The 20,099-nt window shown below is 50.0% G+C and overlaps 2 protein-coding genes across 13 annotated transcripts; one reads left to right on the top strand and one right to left on the bottom strand.

Moving 5' to 3' along the window:
* Positions 1-441: 441 nt before the first annotated feature.
* OGG1 (8-oxoguanine DNA glycosylase) lies at positions 442-19,477 on the bottom strand. 12 transcript variants are annotated; one of them, XR_014307747.1, is made up of 10 exons: positions 19,390-19,477; positions 18,989-19,096; positions 18,290-18,537; positions 17,573-17,752; positions 15,405-15,586; positions 14,233-14,383; positions 14,046-14,095; positions 5,168-5,355; positions 3,864-3,991; positions 442-787 (listed from the first exon to the last, which is right to left on the bottom strand). XR_014307747.1 is itself a non-coding variant. In XM_082750269.1 (8 exons), the coding sequence occupies exons 2-8, from the start codon at positions 19,093-19,095 to the stop codon at positions 13,674-13,676; spliced, it is 1,005 nt and encodes a 334-aa protein (XP_082606395.1). In that variant the 5' UTR covers position 19,096; positions 19,390-19,477; the 3' UTR covers positions 12,711-13,673. The 12 variants fall into 12 exon arrangements, 3 of the variants coding, with proteins under 3 accessions (XP_082606395.1, XP_082606394.1, XP_082606396.1); XR_014307748.1 differs by having other exon boundaries at positions 19,356-19,465; XR_014307749.1 differs by having other exon boundaries at positions 3,864-3,986; positions 19,356-19,465.
* CAMK1 (calcium/calmodulin dependent protein kinase I) lies at positions 2,453-13,500 on the top strand. Its single transcript, XM_082750267.1, has 12 exons — positions 2,453-2,862; positions 4,970-5,084; positions 7,240-7,371; positions 8,578-8,652; positions 8,739-8,877; positions 9,704-9,830; positions 9,925-10,000; positions 10,682-10,794; positions 11,389-11,467; positions 11,563-11,650; positions 13,010-13,127; positions 13,221-13,500. Exons 2-12 carry the CDS (start codon positions 5,002-5,004, stop codon positions 13,301-13,303), a joined length of 1,113 nt encoding a protein of 370 aa, XP_082606393.1. The 5' UTR covers positions 2,453-2,862; positions 4,970-5,001; the 3' UTR covers positions 13,304-13,500.
* Positions 19,478-20,099: the final 622 nt, after the last annotated feature.

The raw sequence follows: 20,099 nt of genomic DNA, 5'->3' as shown, positions 1-20,099 counted from the left end.
GTTCGAGAACTGATGGAGATGTCTGAGCGTTTTGTCATCTTTTTAATAACAAAGGGGACCTAAAAAGAATTATTTCTTTTTTCCTTTGTACATTTGACTCTCCTTGACTTTTTTAGTACCTTTCCTTCATGAGAAAAAATAATTATTTCTTTTTTCTTTCATACATTTGACTTTTCTTGACTTTTTTAGTACCTTAAAATATGCTCTTTGGGAGTGGGTACTCTGGTAGGAAATGTGAATATGTATATGTGTCCCAAAAAGTCTGGAGAAATATGTACCAAAAATACTAATATTGGTTATTTCCAGTTGATGGGAGTAGGGCTGGGATGAATTTGTTATTCAAAGGGTGTCCGGCACCCTGATTTCCTTTTGGCAAGATATCGTTCTTCATCCCACAGTGTGGCTGCCCATGGCAGTACATTTGCCTGATATAGTATCTCATTTCCTTGGCAATAGTTTATTTGGGGCCAAGCGGTAGGCATGTTACTCTAACACAACTTGTCAGAGTCCTTCCCTGAGACTGATACATGAAACTGGGTATAGCTCTCCTGCTGGGTTCATTTGGAAAGCTGGATCTGCCTCACATCATGTTTTCTGCCAGGCAGAGTGATCACCCTGCAGTAGAAGGGAAGCCAACGTGCAGAGAAATCGAGACAAGGAGAGATGCAAGAAAGCAAATCCTATGCCAAGATCCTGATCCATGGTGTTCTTCCTTCAGTCTTGCAATCAGCTGCTGGAGTCACAGTTACCTCTCTGATGAAGCTGGCTTTGGTTGGGATTCTGTTACCTGGCAAGTGAAAAGAATCTGATTAGTGACAAGGATGGTCTTTGTGTGTTTTTAGTATCGGACGTAATTATTGGTTTAGTAGAGATATTCTTTTAAAGAGACAGAATTTATTTGTTTAAAAAAGAAAAGTATAAGTGCCCTCGAACATGATCAAAAGCAGGCAAAATGTAAAACAGAGCATAACAGTTGTACGAGTCCTCAGGACAGAGGCCACTTTATCACCTCAGGAATGTTGTCAATGAGATAGACAGGAATTTGTGGTGAAACAATTCTAGCTCAATGGGTTGGTACTGGGAAGGTAGGGGCTCAGCCCTGGGCAGGAAATATGATTTTCCATGAACTAGGAAGTCTGAGATACTGAGATTCAGGGGAGGGAAATTGCCTCTTAGTCCCTTGCCTCTGGACAAATCAGGTCCCTTCTCAGAGACTCAGTTTACACTAAGTCTAGCTCTCATATTTGAACCCCTACAATATTCCAGACACTTCACATTCATTATCTCATAGAATTCTCAGGAGAATTCTGAGTTGGTCATCAATATTCCCATATTCCGGATGAAAAAATTGAGTCTCAGAGAAGTGAAGTGTGACTCAGGTAAGTCAGTCTTTAAAGCCTTTCTAGGGGGATGCCTGGGTGGCTCAGTTGGTTAAGCAGCTGCCTTCGGCTCAGGTCATGATCCCAGCGTCCTGGGATCGAGTCCCACATCGGGCTCCTTGCTTGGCAGGGAGCCTGCTTCTCCCTCTGCCTGCCACTCTGTCTGCCTGTGCTTGCTCTCGCTTCTCTCTCTATGACAAATAAATAAATAAAATCTTTAAAAAAATAAATAAATAAAGCCTTTCTAGGAACCTCAGCCATCATCTTCTCCCTGTAAAATGGGCATAATACAACCACCACCCCTTGGGATCTAGTCCCAAGGATAAAAGAGGTAAAAAGCCAATGGAAATTGAGTTAGGGTAAGCACTGTTCTTTTCCCGTGTCCCTCTGAAAGATGCAGAAATTTGGGCAGTGGGAAGTGATGGAGGTGGAGTGGGGGTCACAGCAATGTGCCTCCTCTGACAGGCCACAGTCCAGCCCAACTGCACTTCCTTTGAGTTGCTCCCCCTCTTCCCCTGCGCCAAATTTCTTCCCAAGGAAAGACTTGCGCAAGAGGTCTTCGGTCAGATCCCTTGGCCCCCTGCCTGCACCCCAGGAGCAGTTTGTTCTCCCCCCTCACCCCAAACCTGGCCCCTTGCCATCAGCCCCTGGCACCCGCCCAGTCACGTGGCACTTTGGTCTTCTTTGGCCGGCTTCCTTCCGGATCCCGATTTAACTCCCACTCCTCCCAGTCCCTCAGGGCACCACACCTATTTTGAAGGGCAGGTGCAGGGGACACTGGGTCTGTTTTCCTGCCTGTCAACTGGGGCCACCTCCCTCTGCCTCCATTATCTTCAATATCTACTCTAGCTTTGCCCTTTCTCTACCCCTTCATCCCCCCTCCCCCCCATCAGTCTCCTGAGCCCTTTTGAGGGCCTAATTCCCTTCTGGGCAGTGAGGGAAAGGGGCGGGGGTGAGTGGGAATAGGGAGAAAGAGCCCAAGATTCCCAAGGGAGCTCCCAGAACTGGTCTGAAACTCCCAAAGATGACTGGGCGGAACCCGCCAGACTCTGACATCACACAAACCTGGCCTCGAATTCGATTTGGCCTCTGACCGCTTGCTGATTTTGAATCCTTCATCTCTCAGGGCTTCAGTTGCCCCTCTGTGCAGTGGGGGCCCCAGGAGAGAGGAGGGGAGGGAAGAGTCCAGAAGAGGACCTGACCTGAACTACGGGGTTCCTCCTCAACCATCGCGCCCCTTCCCCAGCCCGGGAGCGCAGCGGAGCCTCCCAGTCCCTCGTCCGTCCGCCGCAGGCTCCTCCTCCACTGACATCAGAGCCGCAGGCGGGCGGAGGGGGCCAGCAGTGCCCGAGCCGAACCCCAGCTAGAGAGCGGGCGGGCTGGCGAGTCAGGAGCGGCGCGGTGGCGGTCGGCAACCAGCAGCCAGAGCTCGGCGCCAGACACCTCGGGCCTCCCAGCCAGCCCCGCGGCGGGGCAGCCGCAGGTACAGCCCAGGGGCCGCCCCATCGGTGCTCCCGGGCGCCGGGGAGGGGTGGCCAGATCCCCTCAGTCGCTGGATACCCTCCCCCAAGAATGCGAGTGGGTGCCGAGACCGGCTGGACTCTGCATGGGCAGGGCAGGAGAGGGCCTTTCTCTCCAGCCTTGACCCGAGGCCCAGCAGGTGCCAGGCGGCTGTGGGGAACCCAGAGGGTACTAGAGGAAGGTGGGAAGGGTGTGTGTGTGTGTGTGTGTGTGTGTACACACGCGCGCGCGCGCGTACACACACACCCACACCCACGCCTGTGCTCGGCTGGGCCTGAATATGGACGGACTTGGCGTTTGGAGCTAGAGATGTGTGGCGGTTATGTTGGATTGTGCTAATATCTTAGCACTGGCATGCAGACCAGATATGGAGTTGCAGTGTAAGGGCATCTTTATGGGTGGGGATGTCTGGGAGTCAGTGTTTTTGTTTTAAATGTGTGTCCAGGTGTTGGGCATGCTGGTATCTGGCTCAAGGGTACTGAGTTGAGGCTATATGATTGTGTATTGAGGGTGTCCGAAGTTAGGTGTTTAAGGAGTTGGGGTGCGGTTTGGAGCACAGGAGTTTCTAGGGTATACAGAAACAGGATGGAGGGTATGAGTGAATCTGGGATGTCCGGTACATAGGTGAGGAATGTGTGTGTGTGTGTGTGTGTGTGTGTGTGTGTGTGTGCAGGTGTGTGATTTGGAGCGGTGTAAGAGGGAACTGTGGGAGGGATGTTTGGCTGTGAGGCTGTCTGGGGGAGTGTGTGTGTGTGGACATGTATGCTGATGTCTGGGTGTACATGTATGATCAGGTGTTGAGGTGTTGGGATATCTGGGTATGGAATATACTGAATCTGGGGGCAGGTATTTTGGTTCAGAGGTAGGGTGGAGATTGGTGTGTCTGGGTGTGTCTGTGGACCTGTGAGGACTTTATTTGCCAAGCCTCCAGGTGGGGTTTAAAACTCTGCCTCTAGAACTTACCATGTCTCCTTTCCTAGAAGTTTCTTCCTCTAGGATGGGTGGTCAGGCCCCTCCTGGGAACCAGGTCCAATCCAAGGAGTGGGATCTCACACCAGGGCCTCTAGGCAGGACACCATCTCTCATCTTTCCTCAGAAGAAATAGAAAGGGAAAGTGCCTTCCTTGAGGTCACACAGCATGGTGGGCTCTGAATGGACCCCAGTCTGACTGCGTGTTGTTAAGACAAGCTGAGGGGGACTCAAAATCCTTTGCCGTTAGCTAGCTTAGCTGGACCCCATACAATCATCATTTGGGCAGAGATGGACCCAGTCCTATCCATCGCTAACCTCAGTCTCTCCATTGTCCATCTGATAAATGGGAGAGAAAGCCCACCCTCCTATTGAGGGTGAGACAGAGGTCTCAGTGGAGAAAGGTACAGGCTGGATCAGAGTGAGAAAAAGCCAGGAGGGGACAGGCTGGGTGGTACAATTTCTCAGGCTTCTGGGACCCAAACAGGGAGCCAGGAGGAAGAGGGGGTAATAGGAGGCCTGGGGAGCTCCAGCTGTGGCTGCTGTTGCCGTGGTAACAGTGCAGAAGGAGCTATTTTAAAACGTGGCTGAGATATTGCTGGAAGCCCAGGCTGCCGGAAACCTGATTTCTGAGAGGCTGGGTGGGAGAAGAAAGAGGAAGGAGAGGAGACACCCCAGCAATTCCCAAGGTGGGGCTGAGACATTGCTGGTTCTGAGGATAGGAGGACCCTCCAGGACCATGTGCTTCTACAGTCTGCTCTGGGGGTCTTCTCTGCTGTCCTCCTGGGAGTCAGTGTCAGCCTGAGTGTTTGAATTTGGAGAGCGAGAAACTGGGAGGCAGGCTGAGTAAATGAATGAATGAATGACTTTGTTAAAAAAAGACTTCTGCTGCCACCTTGAAGGATTTTCCTCTAGGCATGAGGACTTTGGGAGGAACAAATGACTAGTGAATGAATGAATCTGCTGAATAACTTTGTCAAATGAATGAACCAAGGAATGAATAAATGCAGGCTGAATGACCGAATGGGGCCTCAGTTCCCCAAGTTCCAACATGGAAGGCTGGGCCCTACTGAGTCTTTTCCCTCCATTCCCCTTCTTAGGAGCCCTGGCTGTGGCCAGGGGGCAGTGGGCCATGCCAGGGGCAGTGGATGGCCCCAGCTGGAAGCAGGTGGAGGACATTAGGGACATTTACGACTTCCGTGATGTTCTGGGAACGTGAGTCTCTGGGCACGTGGTGGGGCAGAGGGTGGATGGGGAGGCTGTCCCTGAGCTGGGGTGTGGGTTGGGAAGGTTCTTACTCTTGGGACTGGCTGGCTGGGGAAGCTGAATCCAGGGTGGTACTTCCTCTGGTCAGTTGATCACTGCTTCCTGTTTCCTAGAGTTCCAGCCCTGTGGCAGACTTGCCATAGCCCAGTCTGGCCCATCTTTTCACTTCTGGCCAACAGTGGGTGGAACAGACACTGCTCTTGGTGGCAGCTCTGGGTTCCTGTGAAGAGAACAAAGGAGAATGAAGGGGCTCTTTTGGCCAAGAGCTGGGGGTTTTGGCCTAGGTTTAGGAACTGATGCTGGGCATGGCTCTCTTCTCAGTGGTGGGAACCCAGAAATAACTCAAACCTGATCTCTGCCCCTCAAGTTGATCCTAAACATGTGAGGGAAACATACCCAGGGAAAATGACAGCAGGGTGTAGGGTGCACTTCCATTAGAGTCAGGAATGAGGACTTTGTAGAGCCCAGAATGCTGGCTTCTGCCTGGAGAAACCTTTCTGGAGAAGCGGGTGTTCGAGTTAGGGACTGAAGGATAAGCAGAAATGCACTTGTCAGACAGGGAGAAGAGCATTCCAGGCAGAAGGAAGAGCATAGGCAAAGGCTGAGAAGCAGGCTATGTGCAGAAAGAGGTTAAGAATGATACAGCTTTGGGACACCTGGGTGGCTCAGTTGGTTGGACGACTGCCTTAGCTCAGGTCATGATCCTGGAGTCCTGGGATCAAGTCCCGCATCAGGCTCCCAGCTCCATGGGGAGTCTGCTTCTCTCTCTGACCTTCTCCTCGTTAATGCTCTCTCTCACTGTCTCTCAAGTAAATAAATAAAATCTTTTAAAAAAAAAAAAGAATGATACAGCTTATAATCAGATGCTGGGGGAACAGTGGAAGAGGTGGCTGAGAAGAGAGCACAGGTCATGTAAGGCCTTGAAAGCAAGCTATCTCATGAGCCAAAGGAAGGCATTTAAGACATTTTCACAGGCTTGCAATTTAGGATGGTTACTCTGGCCAAAGCATGGAGGATAAATTGGAGAAGAACAAGACTGGAAACCAGCAATAAGGCTACCACAGTCACTAGGTTGTTGTTGTTGTTTTTAAGATTTTATTATTTATTTGAGAGAGAGAGCACAAACTGGGGGAGAGGCAGAGGGAGAAGTAGGCTCCCCATGGAGCAGAGAGCCTGACACAGGGCTTGACCCCAAGAAACCGAGACCACAACCCGAGCCAAAGGTGATGCCCAGCCAACTGAACCACACAGGCACCCCCACAGTCATTAGTTATTCTGATTATTGAGATTTCACCACGAGAGATTCTTTCGACCTATGATTTCCTCTTATCCTAGAGAAAGCCCAAAGTCCTAGAAAAAATACTCCAATAAATCTTCCTTATCAGTGCTCAAATGCAAATGAGTTTGTTCTTTTCTAAGAGGTTGTTGTAAAATATTGCTTCTCAAATTTCAGTGATCATACAGATTATCTGAAGATCTTGTTAAAATGCAGATTCTAATTTAGTGGGTCTGGGTTTGATGCCTGAGATTCTGCACTTCTAAAAAGTTCCCAAGTGATGCTGATGGTTCTTCAAGGTTATAAAAGGTGTTAAAAAACCATGACTCAAGTTGACTGTAGCAGAAAAAGAAATGAATCAATTATGTATAAATCAAAAAGCCGAGGGCATAAATGTCAGGCATAGCTGGATTCAGAGACTCACATGATGTTATCAGGAAATTGTCATCAGGAATTTCTTAGCTCTGATTTCCTTTGTGTTACCTTCATTCTCAAGCAGGCTCTTCTCAAGCAGTGGGAGAGATAACCACCATTAGCTCTAGGCTCGCATTTTACCAGCTTGGCAGGAAAGAGCAGCTCATTCTCAAAGTAGGAGGCACCTGGCTTGCATCACAAGACCCAATTACTGTGACCAGGGAGAGACTACATTGATTGGCTGGACCTGGGAAATGTGACCACCGCACAGACAGGGGGTGGAAGAGTGATGGAGGGAGGTTTGTCCCACATCCTTCTGTTCACAGGTGGTCACCTAACCCATCGGGGTATGGAGGAGGGGTTGAAGGGAACTTAAAGTTCCAGTTCCCCAGCTCATGAATACTCTCTCTGCAGGGGGGCCTTCTCAGAGGTAATCCTGGCAGAAGATAAGAGAACACACAAGCTGGTGGCCATCAAATGCATTGCCAAGAAGGCTCTGGAGGGCAAGGAGGGGAGCATGGAGAATGAGATCGCTGTCCTGCACAAGTGCGTAGGCCACAGGGTTTCTGCCTAGGGTGACCCTGCCTTGACTCCTCCCATTCTCTTCCTACCTCTGCTTTGGGCATATCTTCTAACCTGTGAGCCTCAAATTGCTCATTTATAAAATGGGGTAATCTCCACTTGGTAGGGCTGTGGGGAGCATTAGAGGCTCCTTTATTTCATGTGTCTGGTTCAGCAGCTAACATGACAAATGTGACTGAAATGCCACAGCTTATTTAGAGTGGTTTAATCTGTTCAGTCAGATCTAAAAGCCAATCCTTGAATGTGGCTCAAAACAACGTATCTCAACTGATGCTATGTATCATAGACGTACCTCCAGTTCCCCCCATATATTAAAGCCACTCCGGAAGTTTAAAAATGCCTGTCTCACGATCCCTTGACTAAATAACCAACTGGTCTATGATTTGCTCACCCTAATGTGAAACCTGCTGCCCTCATTGGAAAGCTTATAGAGAATCTTCACTTCCATTCTCTCCCCTGAGCTTTCCAACGATGGTGGGCAGGGATGAAATGATCAGTTCCACTACTGGGTGGGGGAGGGGGACTGAGGCCCAGGGAGGGTAAGGGATTTGCCCAAGGTCACACAACAACTTTGTGGCAGAGCCATGGCTTCTGTCAAGCTCAGTCACCATCATTGGTTCATTTACCAAGCATTCACCGTGTACCAGGCATTGTGCTGAGATTCTTTCTTATATTTTTTACGTGATCCTTAGCCCAACTCTTTGAGATCATTGGCTTCATATTAAGAGATGAGGAACCTGAGGCTTAATATTCAGTGAATAAGTGAGCACTTACTCTACACCAGGTGTGGCAGGAACAATGGTAAGATAAAGCCCCTGGTTTCCCAGAACTGGTGTTCTGGTGGCAGAGGCTGACAGACTTATAAACACAAAAATATTTTAAAATTGTGTATTGAACAGTGCTGAGAGGTAAGATTTGTCCCCAAATAGCATGCACTAGAGGCAGGTGAGACCCAGCCTGATGGGTCCGAGGTCAGGGCCCAGTGTTTGTTTATCTCTGTGCTCGCCTACCTTCCATTCTATCAATAAATTGTGGTAAATTGGCTTTTCCTTTTGGGACCCAGAACTCTGGTTTGTCCTGCCCAGGTCTGCAGTGGTGGTTCTTCAAGGTGAGGGGAGGAAAGTAGCTGAGCTGTCCTCAGCTCTGAACTATCTCATTTCTCCTTTTCAGGATCAAGCACCCCAACATTGTAGCCCTGAATGACATCTATGAGAGTGGGGGTCACCTCTACCTCATCATGCAGCTGTGAGTGGCTTCACCCCTTGCTCACACCTCTCCCTGCTGCCCCTCCCTAGCCTCTGTGGCCAGACTGCCCTGTCCCCTGGCTGTAGGGTGTCCGGCGGGGAGCTGTTTGACCGCATTGTGGAGAAAGGCTTCTACACGGAGCGGGATGCCAGCCGCCTCATCTTCCAGGTGCTGGATGCCGTCAAGTACCTACATGATCTGGGCATTGTACACCGAGACCTCAAGGTGGGCTGGGAGGGTGTGTGGTGAGCTGCAGTGCCGGGGGGGGGGGGGCAAAACCCCTCACTGTACAGCCTGGGGCAACTCTTAGCCCTTCCCTGAGCTCTGGCCTCCCATCTGCAAAATATACCCAGTAAACCCTAAACTGCCTCCTCCACTTCCCCTTCCAGTCTGGACACTCAAATGGATACAGAGGTGAATGGTGCTAGTATTTAATTCATAAACATCTAGGTCTTTTTCTCATAATAAAAGCCCCCTTGCTCTTTGTGGAAAAGTTGGAGGGGACAGCAAAACAAGAAGAAGGAAGCCAGAAACCCCTGAAATCCTACACCTCAGAGACTATGATGGATTCACATTTTGTACTACAACTCCTTCGGTCTAGAAAAGTGCTGGTGTGAGACAGATCTGGGCTTGAATTCTGTCCCTAGGTTCTCAGGCAAGTCACTTTGCCTCTCAAGCCATCAGTTTTCTCATCTATAACGTGGGATTTTTCAGACTGGCCTGACAGGCATGTGGTAAGGATAAAATGAAAGCAAGCATTAGCACAGGATCTGGCACACAGTATGTCCTCAAAAATCCTTTAGGGCTTCACAATATAAATGTGAAGTTTATAGAAATTTCCCTCTCTCATTCCCAAGGCCCTTGTCCTTTCTGGTACTTTTAACCTCCTTAAGAACTTCCTTGAGTTTCTTGTGCCTTCAACCAAGATGGTAGTCATGAGGCCCAGGGGCTCTTGTGAGGCTCCAGTTTCTGAGAGGTGGTGCTTGGGGAGGCAGAAGGTTCTGCCAGCCTCTGGCTATCTCTGCCTCTTCCTTTCCCTCCCCCTTCCAAGCCAGAGAATCTGTTGTACTACAGCCTGGATGAAGACTCCAAGATCATGATCTCCGATTTCGGTCTCTCCAAGATGGAGGACCCTGGCAGTGTGCTCTCCACAGCCTGTGGAACCCCAGGATACGTGGGTATGGAGCATCCTAGGCTGGGGCCATGGGTAGGGGAGGAATTGGGAGCTGTGGGGCAGAGATTTGTCACCACCATGTCCCTTTCCCTCCATAGCCCCTGAGGTCCTGGCCCAGAAGCCCTACAGCAAGGCCGTGGATTGCTGGTCCATTGGGGTCATCGCCTACATTCTGTGAGTGGGGACTTGGCCCTTGGGGCATGTGGCTCCAGCGTTCTCCTCTCCCCTATTTTGCTCTCTTCCTCCTCTCTGCTATTTCTTCCTTCCTGCCATCCATGTTTATATCTACCAACTAATGAGTAAGATTACTTCATTCAATACATGCCATGTTTCTGGCACTATGCTAAGCACTGGGGATTTAGCAGAGAACAAAACAAAATGCCTGCCCTGAGGGAGCAAAAACTCTAGTAGGGGAAATAGATAATAAACAAGTAAATAAATCCATAAAATAATGTCAGGTAATAAACAACTATGAAGAAAAATCATGCAGGGTAGGGAGAAGGGGATGGATGCCATTTTAGATAAGGAGGTCAGGAAAGTCCTTTCTTAGGTGACATCTGAATAGCCTTCTAAATGAAGTGAGGGAGCCAGACATTTGAGGTGTGGGGGAAGAATGGTTTAGGCAGAAGAAACAGCAAGTGTAAAGGCATTGAGGAAGGAAAGATGGTAGCAAATTAAGAAACAGAAAGGCTGGACAGGAATGAAAAAAATCAGAGAGGGGCAGATTTCCCCTCTTTGTAAAAGGGGGAACTCCTTCCTGTGGGTACTGCCTGACCCGAGATTGCCCCAAAGCTCCATCCTGGAGCCAATGAGTTCACTGAAAGTGGATATGAGGATGAGTTTCTCCCTGCCCAGGCTCTGCGGTTACCCCCCCTTCTATGACGAGAATGATGCCAAACTCTTTGAACAGATTTTGAAGGCCGAGTACGAGTTTGACTCTCCTTACTGGGACGACATCTCTGACTCTGGTATTTGAGGCTTTGCCTTCTTCCCCTGGGCCCTACCTCTGGTGCCTTTCACATCTGCTTTGGGGTCTCTTCACTGCCTGCCTGTGGTCAGATTCTCCAGCCCCAAACTAAGAGCTGTCTTTAAGATCAGACATCCCACCCCAGGTGCTTCCCTCTGCCTGGCCCCTGGTCTGAGAAGCTTGAAGGCATGCGTTCATTCAGCCTTCAAAAATAGCATTTTTGAAAATACCTCATCCATTGACTTCCTATCACCTAAAACACCATCATAAAGGTTTTCATCTGTCCTTTTGTGCCTCCTATTAGGAGGCAAACTTGTGAAGCCATGATCAGTCACTTCTACATCAGTGTGAATACACTGAGTAGAATCTTCTTTAAGAACAAGTTTTTCATAAGAGAAAAAGGAAAGAGCTGGAAGGCTGTGGTGGGCGGGGGGCTTAGAGAAAGAGTACAAGTAGGGTCGGGTGGTGCATGGACAGATCTGGCCTCTTGTCTTGCTGAAATGCCAAGCCAGACCTGAGGGGGTGGGCTTTGTCTTGGGGGTGTCCACAGGCACCACCATGCTGTTTTGTCTTTGCTCTTGTCTTGGGGGCTCAGCCAAAGACTTCATCCGACACTTGATGGAGAAAGATCCAGAAAAGAGGTTCACCTGTGAACAAGCCTTGCAGCACCCATGGTGAGAGCTCCCATAAGGTGCAAGCTGGGGTGGGGTCTGGGGGTCTCAAGCCTGCCTCTGCCTTCTCAGACAGCCCTCCACACACCCCATCCTAGGATTGCAGGAGATACGGCTCTAGATAAGAATATTCACCAGTCGGTGAGCGAGCAGATCAAGAAGAACTTTGCCAAGAGCAAATGGAAGGTGAGCACATGTTCCTGATCCTGGATCCCAGCCTCCCCAGGCCTCCTCCCCACCCTACTCCAGACCTCAGATCCCATAGCACCTAACATCAAGTCAAGCACACAGTAACTGCTCAGGGATGCTTACTAAAGAACCTCGTTCATTCATTCACTCATTCATTCAAGGCTCCCTGACACCTACTCTATCCCAGAGGCCCTGACTCCAGGTCTAGAGGGAGAACAGTATAACTCTTAGGGACACCTGCTCCAATCTATGGGTCCTAGAAGAGGCGTAGGGGTGCTGATGGCCTGACAGACCTATCAGACTCGACAGCTGAGTAGGAATTAGCCAGGTACAGAGAATCAGGTCTGAGGCAGAGGGAACTGGCATACCACAGGCCAGGGGCAAGAGAGAGAGAATGTGGCCATTCAGGGAAGTGCAAGTGTTCAGTAAGCCTGGATGGACTCGAGGGGCTGTGGGAGCAGGAGCCCAGGTTGGAAATGCAGGTAGAGGCCTCAAGTGCCACACAGAACAGACTCAGCCCTGAAGATACTGGGGAAGCCCCAGAAGGATTTTCAGCAGTAACCTGCCTTCCAGAAGGGGCTCTTAAGGTGCAGAGAGAGGCATGGACTCATGGCTGGGAGGCCGCAGCAGAGATGTGGGCAGGAGATGGTGAGGGCTTGGACCAGAGAACAGGGGATGGCTCAGGAGTCCTTTAGGAGGTAGAACTGACAAGAAGTGATGGTAGGAGAGATTTTGGCAGAGAGAGATGTTAAGGGCTGGCCGAATATTTTGGTTGGGGAAATGGTGAATGGTGGTACTATCACTGAGATGGGGATCCCAGGCATATACACTTGTCTTGGCAGGGGATGATTTTGGTTTTGGACATGGTGATATGAGGGATGTGCGGAACACCTTGGTGGGTATGTTAAATGGAGAATGATACACACACATGTGGGCAAGTTATTCAACCTCCCTCTGCCTCAGTTTTCTCCTGTAGTAATGGTGACACTAGCAGTGCTCACCTCAAAGACCTTTGTGAAGATCAAATAAATTGCTAAATAAAGTGCTTAGAACAGTGCCTGATACATAATGCTATATTAGGTGTTTGCAATGATATGAACAGAAATTAATTATACATATAGGGTTATATATACTTGTTCACATATACACATTTTATATATATGCATGTATGTCTGCATAAATATATAATATGGCTGGGTGTCATTTAATAAAGTCCTGTAGAGGTTTCAGGGGCTTTAGGCGATCAACCAGTAACACCTGAATGAAAATAACAAAACCACTGCAAGAATCCCACCACTAGCTCTTGTCACATGATATCCCACTCTCAGAAGTCCCTTCTCCTCCTCCTCCCCACAGCAAGCGTTCAATGCCACGGCCGTGGTGCGGCACATGAGGAAGCTCCAGCTGGGCACCAGCCAGGAGGGGCAAGGACCAACAGCGAGCCACGGGGAGCTGCTGACACCGGCAGCTGGGGGTGAGGACCTGTCCTCTGTGGAAGGGCATGAAGAGGCAGCCAGGCTGGAGTGATGGTCTGCTATGGCCAACTCGGTTCTCTCTCCCCATGTAGGGCCTGCGGCTGGCTGCTGCTGTCGAGACGGCTGCGTGGAGCCAGGCCCGGAACTGTCCCCTACATTGCCCCCACAGCTCTAGGGCCCCAGATCCAGGGTCCAAACCCCTTCTGTGGGAGGCACTGGGGCAGCCTGCTCCCCTTCCCTCCCTGAATTTGAGAGTTACTCTGCCCTGCCACCTCCCCACCCCTTTCCTTATCACTCCTCCACTGCATTTTCCATACAAATGTTTCTATTTTATTGTTCTTTCTTGTAATAAAGGGAAGAGATAAAAACGTAGGTAGCTCTGTCTCTCCAGATAATCCCCACCCCACATTGCTGTGCAAATTACTGAATCTTAGAGTACCTGGCCCCTGAGGTAGTTGCAGGAAGCCCCCTTCCCAATGCAAGACTGGATGGGGGACAGCAGTGGGGAAAACTACCTGGGAACCCCATTGTGCAGTACCCCCCACCTAGACTTCTGGGTCTGTAGATCTCCTGCGCTTTGCTGGTGGCTCCCGAGTTCGGTGAGGTTGGCGCAGGTCAGCACTGAACAGTACCTAGGGGCAACGGGGAGGTTACTCTGGGGGGTCAGGGTACACGGAGTCAGGGCTGGTGGGGCTGGTGGCAGTGTGGAGAGGTATAAGAGTTCACAGGGAGCAGGGTCAGGACAAGGGGCACCCACTGGAGTCAGGGCTGGGGTGGGTGAAGAGTCCTGAAGGACCACCTGGAATGGCAGTGGTGGTGGAGGAAACAACTGGGTCAGGGCTTGGGTGAGGGTTGGGGAGAGTCCTAAGGGGTCGGGGCCAGAGGAGAAGGAGGAGGGGAAGCTACAGTGCACTTACTGCTTGTGCCCAGCCAGCATAAGGTCCCCACAGGCTCCGGAAAAAGTTTCCTATGCCAGAAGTGATAAGGTGAAATTAATTGGCCCTCCTATTCCCTATCCACAGGAGAGGGATTTTATGGAGAGGTGGGAAAAGTTTCTACCATCTCAGCCCACTACCGGCTCCAGCATCCCCCCTCTCTCCTTACCCAGTTCCTTGTTAGCCTGGGGGCTTGGACCCTTGGCCTGAGATGTGGTGGGGTGCCAGCTATAGTCACGCTGGGCGATCTGCCACATGTGGACATCTACAGGCACGGCCTGGGGCTTGTCTAGGGCCATCAAACAGATGCAGTCAGCCACCTTTGAAAGAAAAAGAATGAGCCACAGAAGAGGAAGCCAGCAGTCTGCTTCTGGTCCCAAAGCTGGCTGTTTTCTTCTCCACTCTGAGGTTACTATTATTTTCTATTTTCCATCAATATATACCTTCTTGTAATAACTTTAAAAATAGCTATGATGAGATTTCTACTGCACAAACATCTATGTGGGCCAGCTTCTCATCATAACCTGGGAAGAAGGGAGTACTCTATCCATTCTGTAAACAAGAGAACTGAGGTTCAGAAAGGTGAAATGACTTGGCCAAGATTACACGGCTAAGTAGAGGCAGAGCCAAGATTTACTGTTAGGCTGAAGTTCAGAGCCCATTAAAAAAAGTTTTTTAGGTGCGCCTGGTTGGCTCAGTGGTTTAAGCCTCTGCCTTCAGCTCGGGTCATGATCTCAGGGTCCTGGGATCGAGCCCCGCATCAGGCTCTCTGCTCGGCGGAAAGTCTGCTTCCCTTCTCTATCTCTCTCTCTGCCACTCTGCTTACCTGTGATCTCTCTCTGTGTGTCAAATAAATGAAATTAAAAAAAAAAAAAAAAAAAAGTTTTTAAAACAAAAATCCATTTTTTTTTTAAACTACAGAGAAGTATAAAGAAGAAAACAATAAATGCTCAATCCCCAATCATCTTACTGCTAGCAAACCTTATTGATATTAAACAAAAACTTTTGTAAGTACATACAATTTCAAGATAAGAACAACATGAAAAGAAGAAGCATCCTTCCATTTGTCTTCCCAAAGATAACCACTATTAAGTTTCCCGTGGTTCCTTCTGGAAATTTTTGCATACATAGAGCAGTGTTTATGGGCATCTGAATGAATAGCCTTTAAAAAAAAAAAGCACTCAAGGGACCATATCCTTTATATTCCTTCTGCACTTCGCATTTTCCCTAATAAAACATCTGTGTGTATCCATGCACCCAGCTCTGAGGCCTGCCTTGTCTCCTTCCCTGCTACTCTGTGCATGGGTGTCGAGGGTAGCTCCTATTCCCTTGGGACCTCACCTTGGTGCCCACTCCGGGCAATGTGCAGAGGGCCTTGTGGGTCTCCTCGTAGGGGGCCTTGCGTAGCTGCTGCAGCCAGGGCAGCCCGCCCTGTTCTTCTAGGATGGCTCGGGCACTGGCACTCACATAGCGGGCACGGTACCCCAGGCCCAGCGTCCTGAGCTGCACCTCTACCTCTGGCCCTTTTGGGGGTTAGGGAGAGTAGGGGTCAGTCATCTTCAAATACTTCCTGTCTTCAACCTACTGTGTGAGCTCTCTGCCCCAGAGGAATGCTTTCCCTGAGCATCTCTCTCCCACCTCATCGCCCTTTGGGAGACCCCAGGGCACTTGCTTATACAAAGGTAAGGGCTAAAGCCTGGATTCTACCCCTCTACAAATGTTTTCTGACCACCTACTATCCAGGGTTGGGCACTGAAGCAGGGACTGAGAAGGACTTGCTGCTGTGGAGGAACTCCCCAGGTGAGTTCTTTAACCTTTCCAAAGTGCACTCACACCTATGATCTCAAATAATAACCATAATAACAATAGCTTCTATTATCAAGTGCTAGGCATCAGGTGCAGGCAAAGTGCTTTAGGTACTTTATGATGCTTTTCTTTCTTTTTTTTTTTAAAGATTTTATTTATATGACAGAGAGAGATCACAAGTAGGCAGAGAGGCAGACAGAGAGAGAGAGGAGGAAGCAGGCTCCCTGCTGAGCAGAGAGCCCGATGCGGGATTCGATCCCAGGACCCTGAGATCATGACCTGAGCTGAAGGCAGCGGCTTAACCCACTTAGCCACCCAGGCACCCTATCATGCTTTTCTCAAGGACCCTGATGACAGTACTCTTATTTAGATAATAACTGGCTCAAGAAAGGACATGCTGGAAATGGGATCTTGCACCCAGGTCTGGGAAACCAAATCCTGTGCTCTTAGACCATTAGATCACCCTGCCTCATGACTGTTTTATTCATCACTCAAACCCTTCTGGATAGAAACTCTTATTCCCATCCTACAAACAAGAGAAGCTTGGATAGGTAAATGAGTGCTTTTGGTCTTATGACTACTAAACTGGAAACAGACCTGAGATAAAATTGCTGGGTTTGCTGTAGAGATGGGAACTTAGATTTTCTGCATAATTCTTGCATGTCAAATACTGACCTAGTTGCAGCATGTGTATTTCTCTACTTCACTCTTGTGGCAACTCTGATAGGTAGGTGCCATTATTATCCTGTTCCACAGATGAAAACGCTGACATAGACTGAATAACACACTCAAGGTCATATAGCTAGACATCAAGTGCCAAAGGCAGAATTCAGACCTAGGCAGTCTGTCTCCACAATGAGTGCTCTTAATGCCAAAGTACTGCATACTACATATAGTTGTGGGGTTTTGTTTTTTGGGTTTTTTTGATGAAGCACTGAACCCCTGGGGTACAAAGCGAAGACTAGTGAGGTGTTGACATTTCAGGGACAGACGGGAAGGAATTGGTGGAGTGGATCAGACTAGGCAAGGTGGTTCTGGAAGAGAACAGTGTTTGAGAAGGCAGAAAGCGGGGCACCTGGGTGGCTCAGTGGGTTAAAGCCTCTGCCTTCCGCTCGGGTCGTGATCCCAGGGTCCTGGGATCGAGCCCTGCATCGGACTCTCTGCTTGGTGGGGAGCCTGCTTCCTCCTCTCTCTCTCTGCCTGCCTCTCTGCCTACTTGTGATCTGTCAAATAAATAAAAATCTAAAAAAAACAAAAAAAAGGTGGGGTGTGTGGACCTGGCCATTCACGGACCTGTACCCCTGGGGATAAAAATATATGTTTATAGGGGCGCCCGGGTGGCTCAGTGGGTTAAAGCCTCTGCCTTCGGCTCAGGTCGTGATCCCAGCGTCCTGGGATCGAGCCCCGCATCGGGCTCTCTGCTCTGGGGAGCCTGCTTCCTCCTCTCTCTCTGCCTGCCTCTCTGCCTACTTGTGATCTCTGTCTGTCAAATAAATAAAATCTTTAAAAAAAAAAATATATATATATATATATATATATATATATATATTTATAAAAAATAAAAAATTTAAAACCACACACACACACACACACACACACAAAAGAAGGCAGAAAGCTTTGAGATGGAAGATGGTGACCAGGGGAGAACTGAAGAGACCCTGAAAGCTATTGGAGGGTCTGAGGGCTGGGACCCATCTACTCACCAGCCAGGGCCTGCAGGCTAGGGAAGCCATGGTAGGTGACATCATCAAGCTGGATGAGCCGAGGTCCAAAGGCCTCACAGAGTCGTTCTACCATGCCAGTTATGCGAGCAATGTTGTTGTTGGAGGAACAGATGAAGGAGAAAAGGCACTCGATGGGGTCCTGTTGTAGGAGTCGCACACCTGAGGAAAGGTAGGGAATAGGATACAGACCTGCTGTCAGGAGTGGCCTCTTAGATCCTAGGCACCAAAGATCTAGAAGGATCCCAGTGGAATGAGGGACAGCATTGTTAGAGAGGGCAACACCAGAGCTCTCATTCCTCACAGCATCTGTGAGGTCTGGATTAACATTACATCCCACTGATATAGAAGCCACAATGTAAATACTATGAGGATGGGGATTTGCGTCTGTTTTGTTCACTGCTATATCCCCAGTCACATAGCAGATGCTATGTAAATATTTACAGAATGAATGATGTCACCTGCCCCAGGTCACATAGCCAGGATTTGGCTCAATATCTTTGTCACTACACCGTGGTAAGCAGCAGAACAATAATAGTAATAATAATTACTGTGTCAGGCACTATTGTAAGCAAAGCTTTACACATATTAGCTCCTTTAATCCTTGTAAAATTCTATAAGGTGGATATAATCCCCATTTTATAGATGGTGAAACTGTGTAATTTAACTAAATTACAAGAACTCCAACAGTGAACTCACCTTGGAATTTCTGAGCCACCTCTTGAAAGTGGGGGTCCACGGAACTCCAATGGTGATAAAGTTGAGCCAGGCTGACATCCAGCTGGAAGTACTGGTACACAGTCTTTAGCTCTTCTGGTGTGGGTCGGCCAACCCATCCCTTGTCGCCTCGGTACACAGTACAGTAGAGCTGCTCCTCAGTCTGAGTCAGTGTCCATACCTGGTTCGCCAGCACGCCAGTCCAATGCGCCGGGTTTTGTTCCCTCCACCTGAGTCCCCAGGCACACAGCAGCCCCGGTACTCAATTTTCCTTCTTGCACCCTTTGGGGCCCTCCCATTCTACAACAGCTTCATACACAAAACTGACTTAGGAAATGCAGAGTCATTTGATCGTCAGAACACTGCACTGGCTTTTTTTTTTTTTTTTTTTTTTTTTTTTAAATTAGGCTCCATATCCAGCGTGGAGCCCAGCGCAGGGTTTGAACTCACGTTCCTGAGATCAAGAACTGAGCAGAAATCAAGAGCCGTATACTTAACCGACGCGGCCACCCAGGTGCCCCTGCACTGGTTTTTTACCTCCACTTTAGAAAGGAGGTAAACAGGCTTACCACCCGTGCCTCAGTTTCCTCTTTTGTACCCTGAGGTTTCTTCCATCACCCCCAACATTCCTTTACACTCCAGACCTGCAGTGTCGAGGGTTCAGGAGTCAGGGTCACTCACCGGAAAGACTGTCCGGAAGCCAGAACCAGGTCCAGGCGCAGCTCCGAACGTGGACAGGGGATGGAGGCCCACAGTGCCGGGAAAGAAGCTAGAGTTCGATGCTCCATGCTGCATAGCATAAGTGAGCGAGCTAACAATTCCACGCCGGTCTCCCCTCACAATGGCCCCGCCCACTCGGTACCAGCTCTCGCGCGGCCAAAAGACCGCTCCCACACCTGCTACTTGCTCCTTAAGACCTCGCCCACCAAACCCAAGCCCCCAAGTTTACTTAAGGCCCGCCCAGTTTCTTTTAATTCCTCCGCTCCCCGTAGGCCCCGCCCCTTACGGTCCTCCAGGGAACCCCCAACCCTCCGCCCTTCCTCCTTACGTATCCTCCCCGGCCCCCGCCTCCTGGCGCGCACCAAGGTCCTCCAGGAAGCCGCGACACATTGGGAAGCGCGCGCAAACGCACTCTTCCGGCTTCTCAAGAGGCTGACCTCACTCTCCCCGGAAGTAAGACTCAGGCCTGGTTTATTGGATCCGGAGGTGGCCAATCCGCGGAGAAGAGGTGCCAATGAGAACAGGGTGTGGTGGCGGGTGGGCGGGCCTCTGCGAGGCGCCGCAGCGGTTGGCGCGCGCTGGGCTCGCTGCCGGCTTTCGGCCTTTGCTCTGTGGATGTCTGCGCTCGGCAAGCCAGGGTGTCCAATCTCCGCGCCCCGCGGACCGGTCGCAGAATGCGCCCTCGGGCCCCATCCTCACGGCCAGATCTCCTCAGAGCCCCGTGGTTTCTTGCCCGCCCGCAGAGCCAAATCCTGTCCCTCACCGTCCTCAGAAAGCCTTTCTCCACCGAGCTTCTCCAGTCAGATATTCGCTCTCTTGACCGAGAATCGACCCGAACACAGCTCGGGCCCTGCGAGGCCCCGTGAGGCGTCTCCACAGCGTCTGTCGCCTGCGGATTCTGTCTTCGCACTCGCCGTCTGGGCCGCTCCCCTCCAAAAGGCCTCACGGAGCCTCGACTCCGCAGGCCTCCCCACAGACTTCACTCCGTCAGAGGCCGGGCTCCTCGGACTGCCGCGCCCTGGCCGCAGCCCGCCGGCGGCGCCTCCCAGCTGCTCCCTTCAGTCCTTCAGCA

Source organism: Mustela nivalis, assembly GCF_964662115.1.
Source record: "Mustela nivalis genome assembly, contig: HAP1_SCAFFOLD_819, whole genome shotgun sequence".
NCBI lineage: Eukaryota > Metazoa > Chordata > Mammalia > Carnivora > Mustelidae > Mustela > Mustela nivalis.
This window is presented reverse-complemented; position numbering and strand designations above follow the sequence as displayed.

Coding starts and splice junctions, on each gene's coding strand:
- CAMK1 (XM_082750267.1), top strand. CDS start 5,002: ATGCCAGGGGCAGTGGATGGCCCCAGCTGGAAGCAGGTGGAGGACATT. Junction 5,085..7,239: donor TTCCGTGATGTTCTGGGAAC/GTGAGTCTCTGG, acceptor CTCTCTCTGCAG/GGGGGCCTTCTCAGAGGTAA. Junction 9,831..9,924: donor TGGAACCCCAGGATACGTGG/GTATGGAGCATC, acceptor TTCCCTCCATAG/CCCCTGAGGTCCTGGCCCAG.
- OGG1 (XM_082750268.1), bottom strand. CDS start 19,417: ATGTGTCGCGGCTTCCTGGAGGACCTTGGTGCGCGCCAGGAGGCGGGG. Junction 14,384..15,404: donor TGCCCGGAGTGGGCACCAAG/GTGAGGTCCCAA, acceptor TTTCTTTCAAAG/GTGGCTGACTGCATCTGTTT. Junction 13,761..14,045: donor ATGCTGGCTGGGCACAAGCA/GTAAGTGCACTG, acceptor CGTTGCCCCTAG/GTACTGTTCAGTGCTGACCT.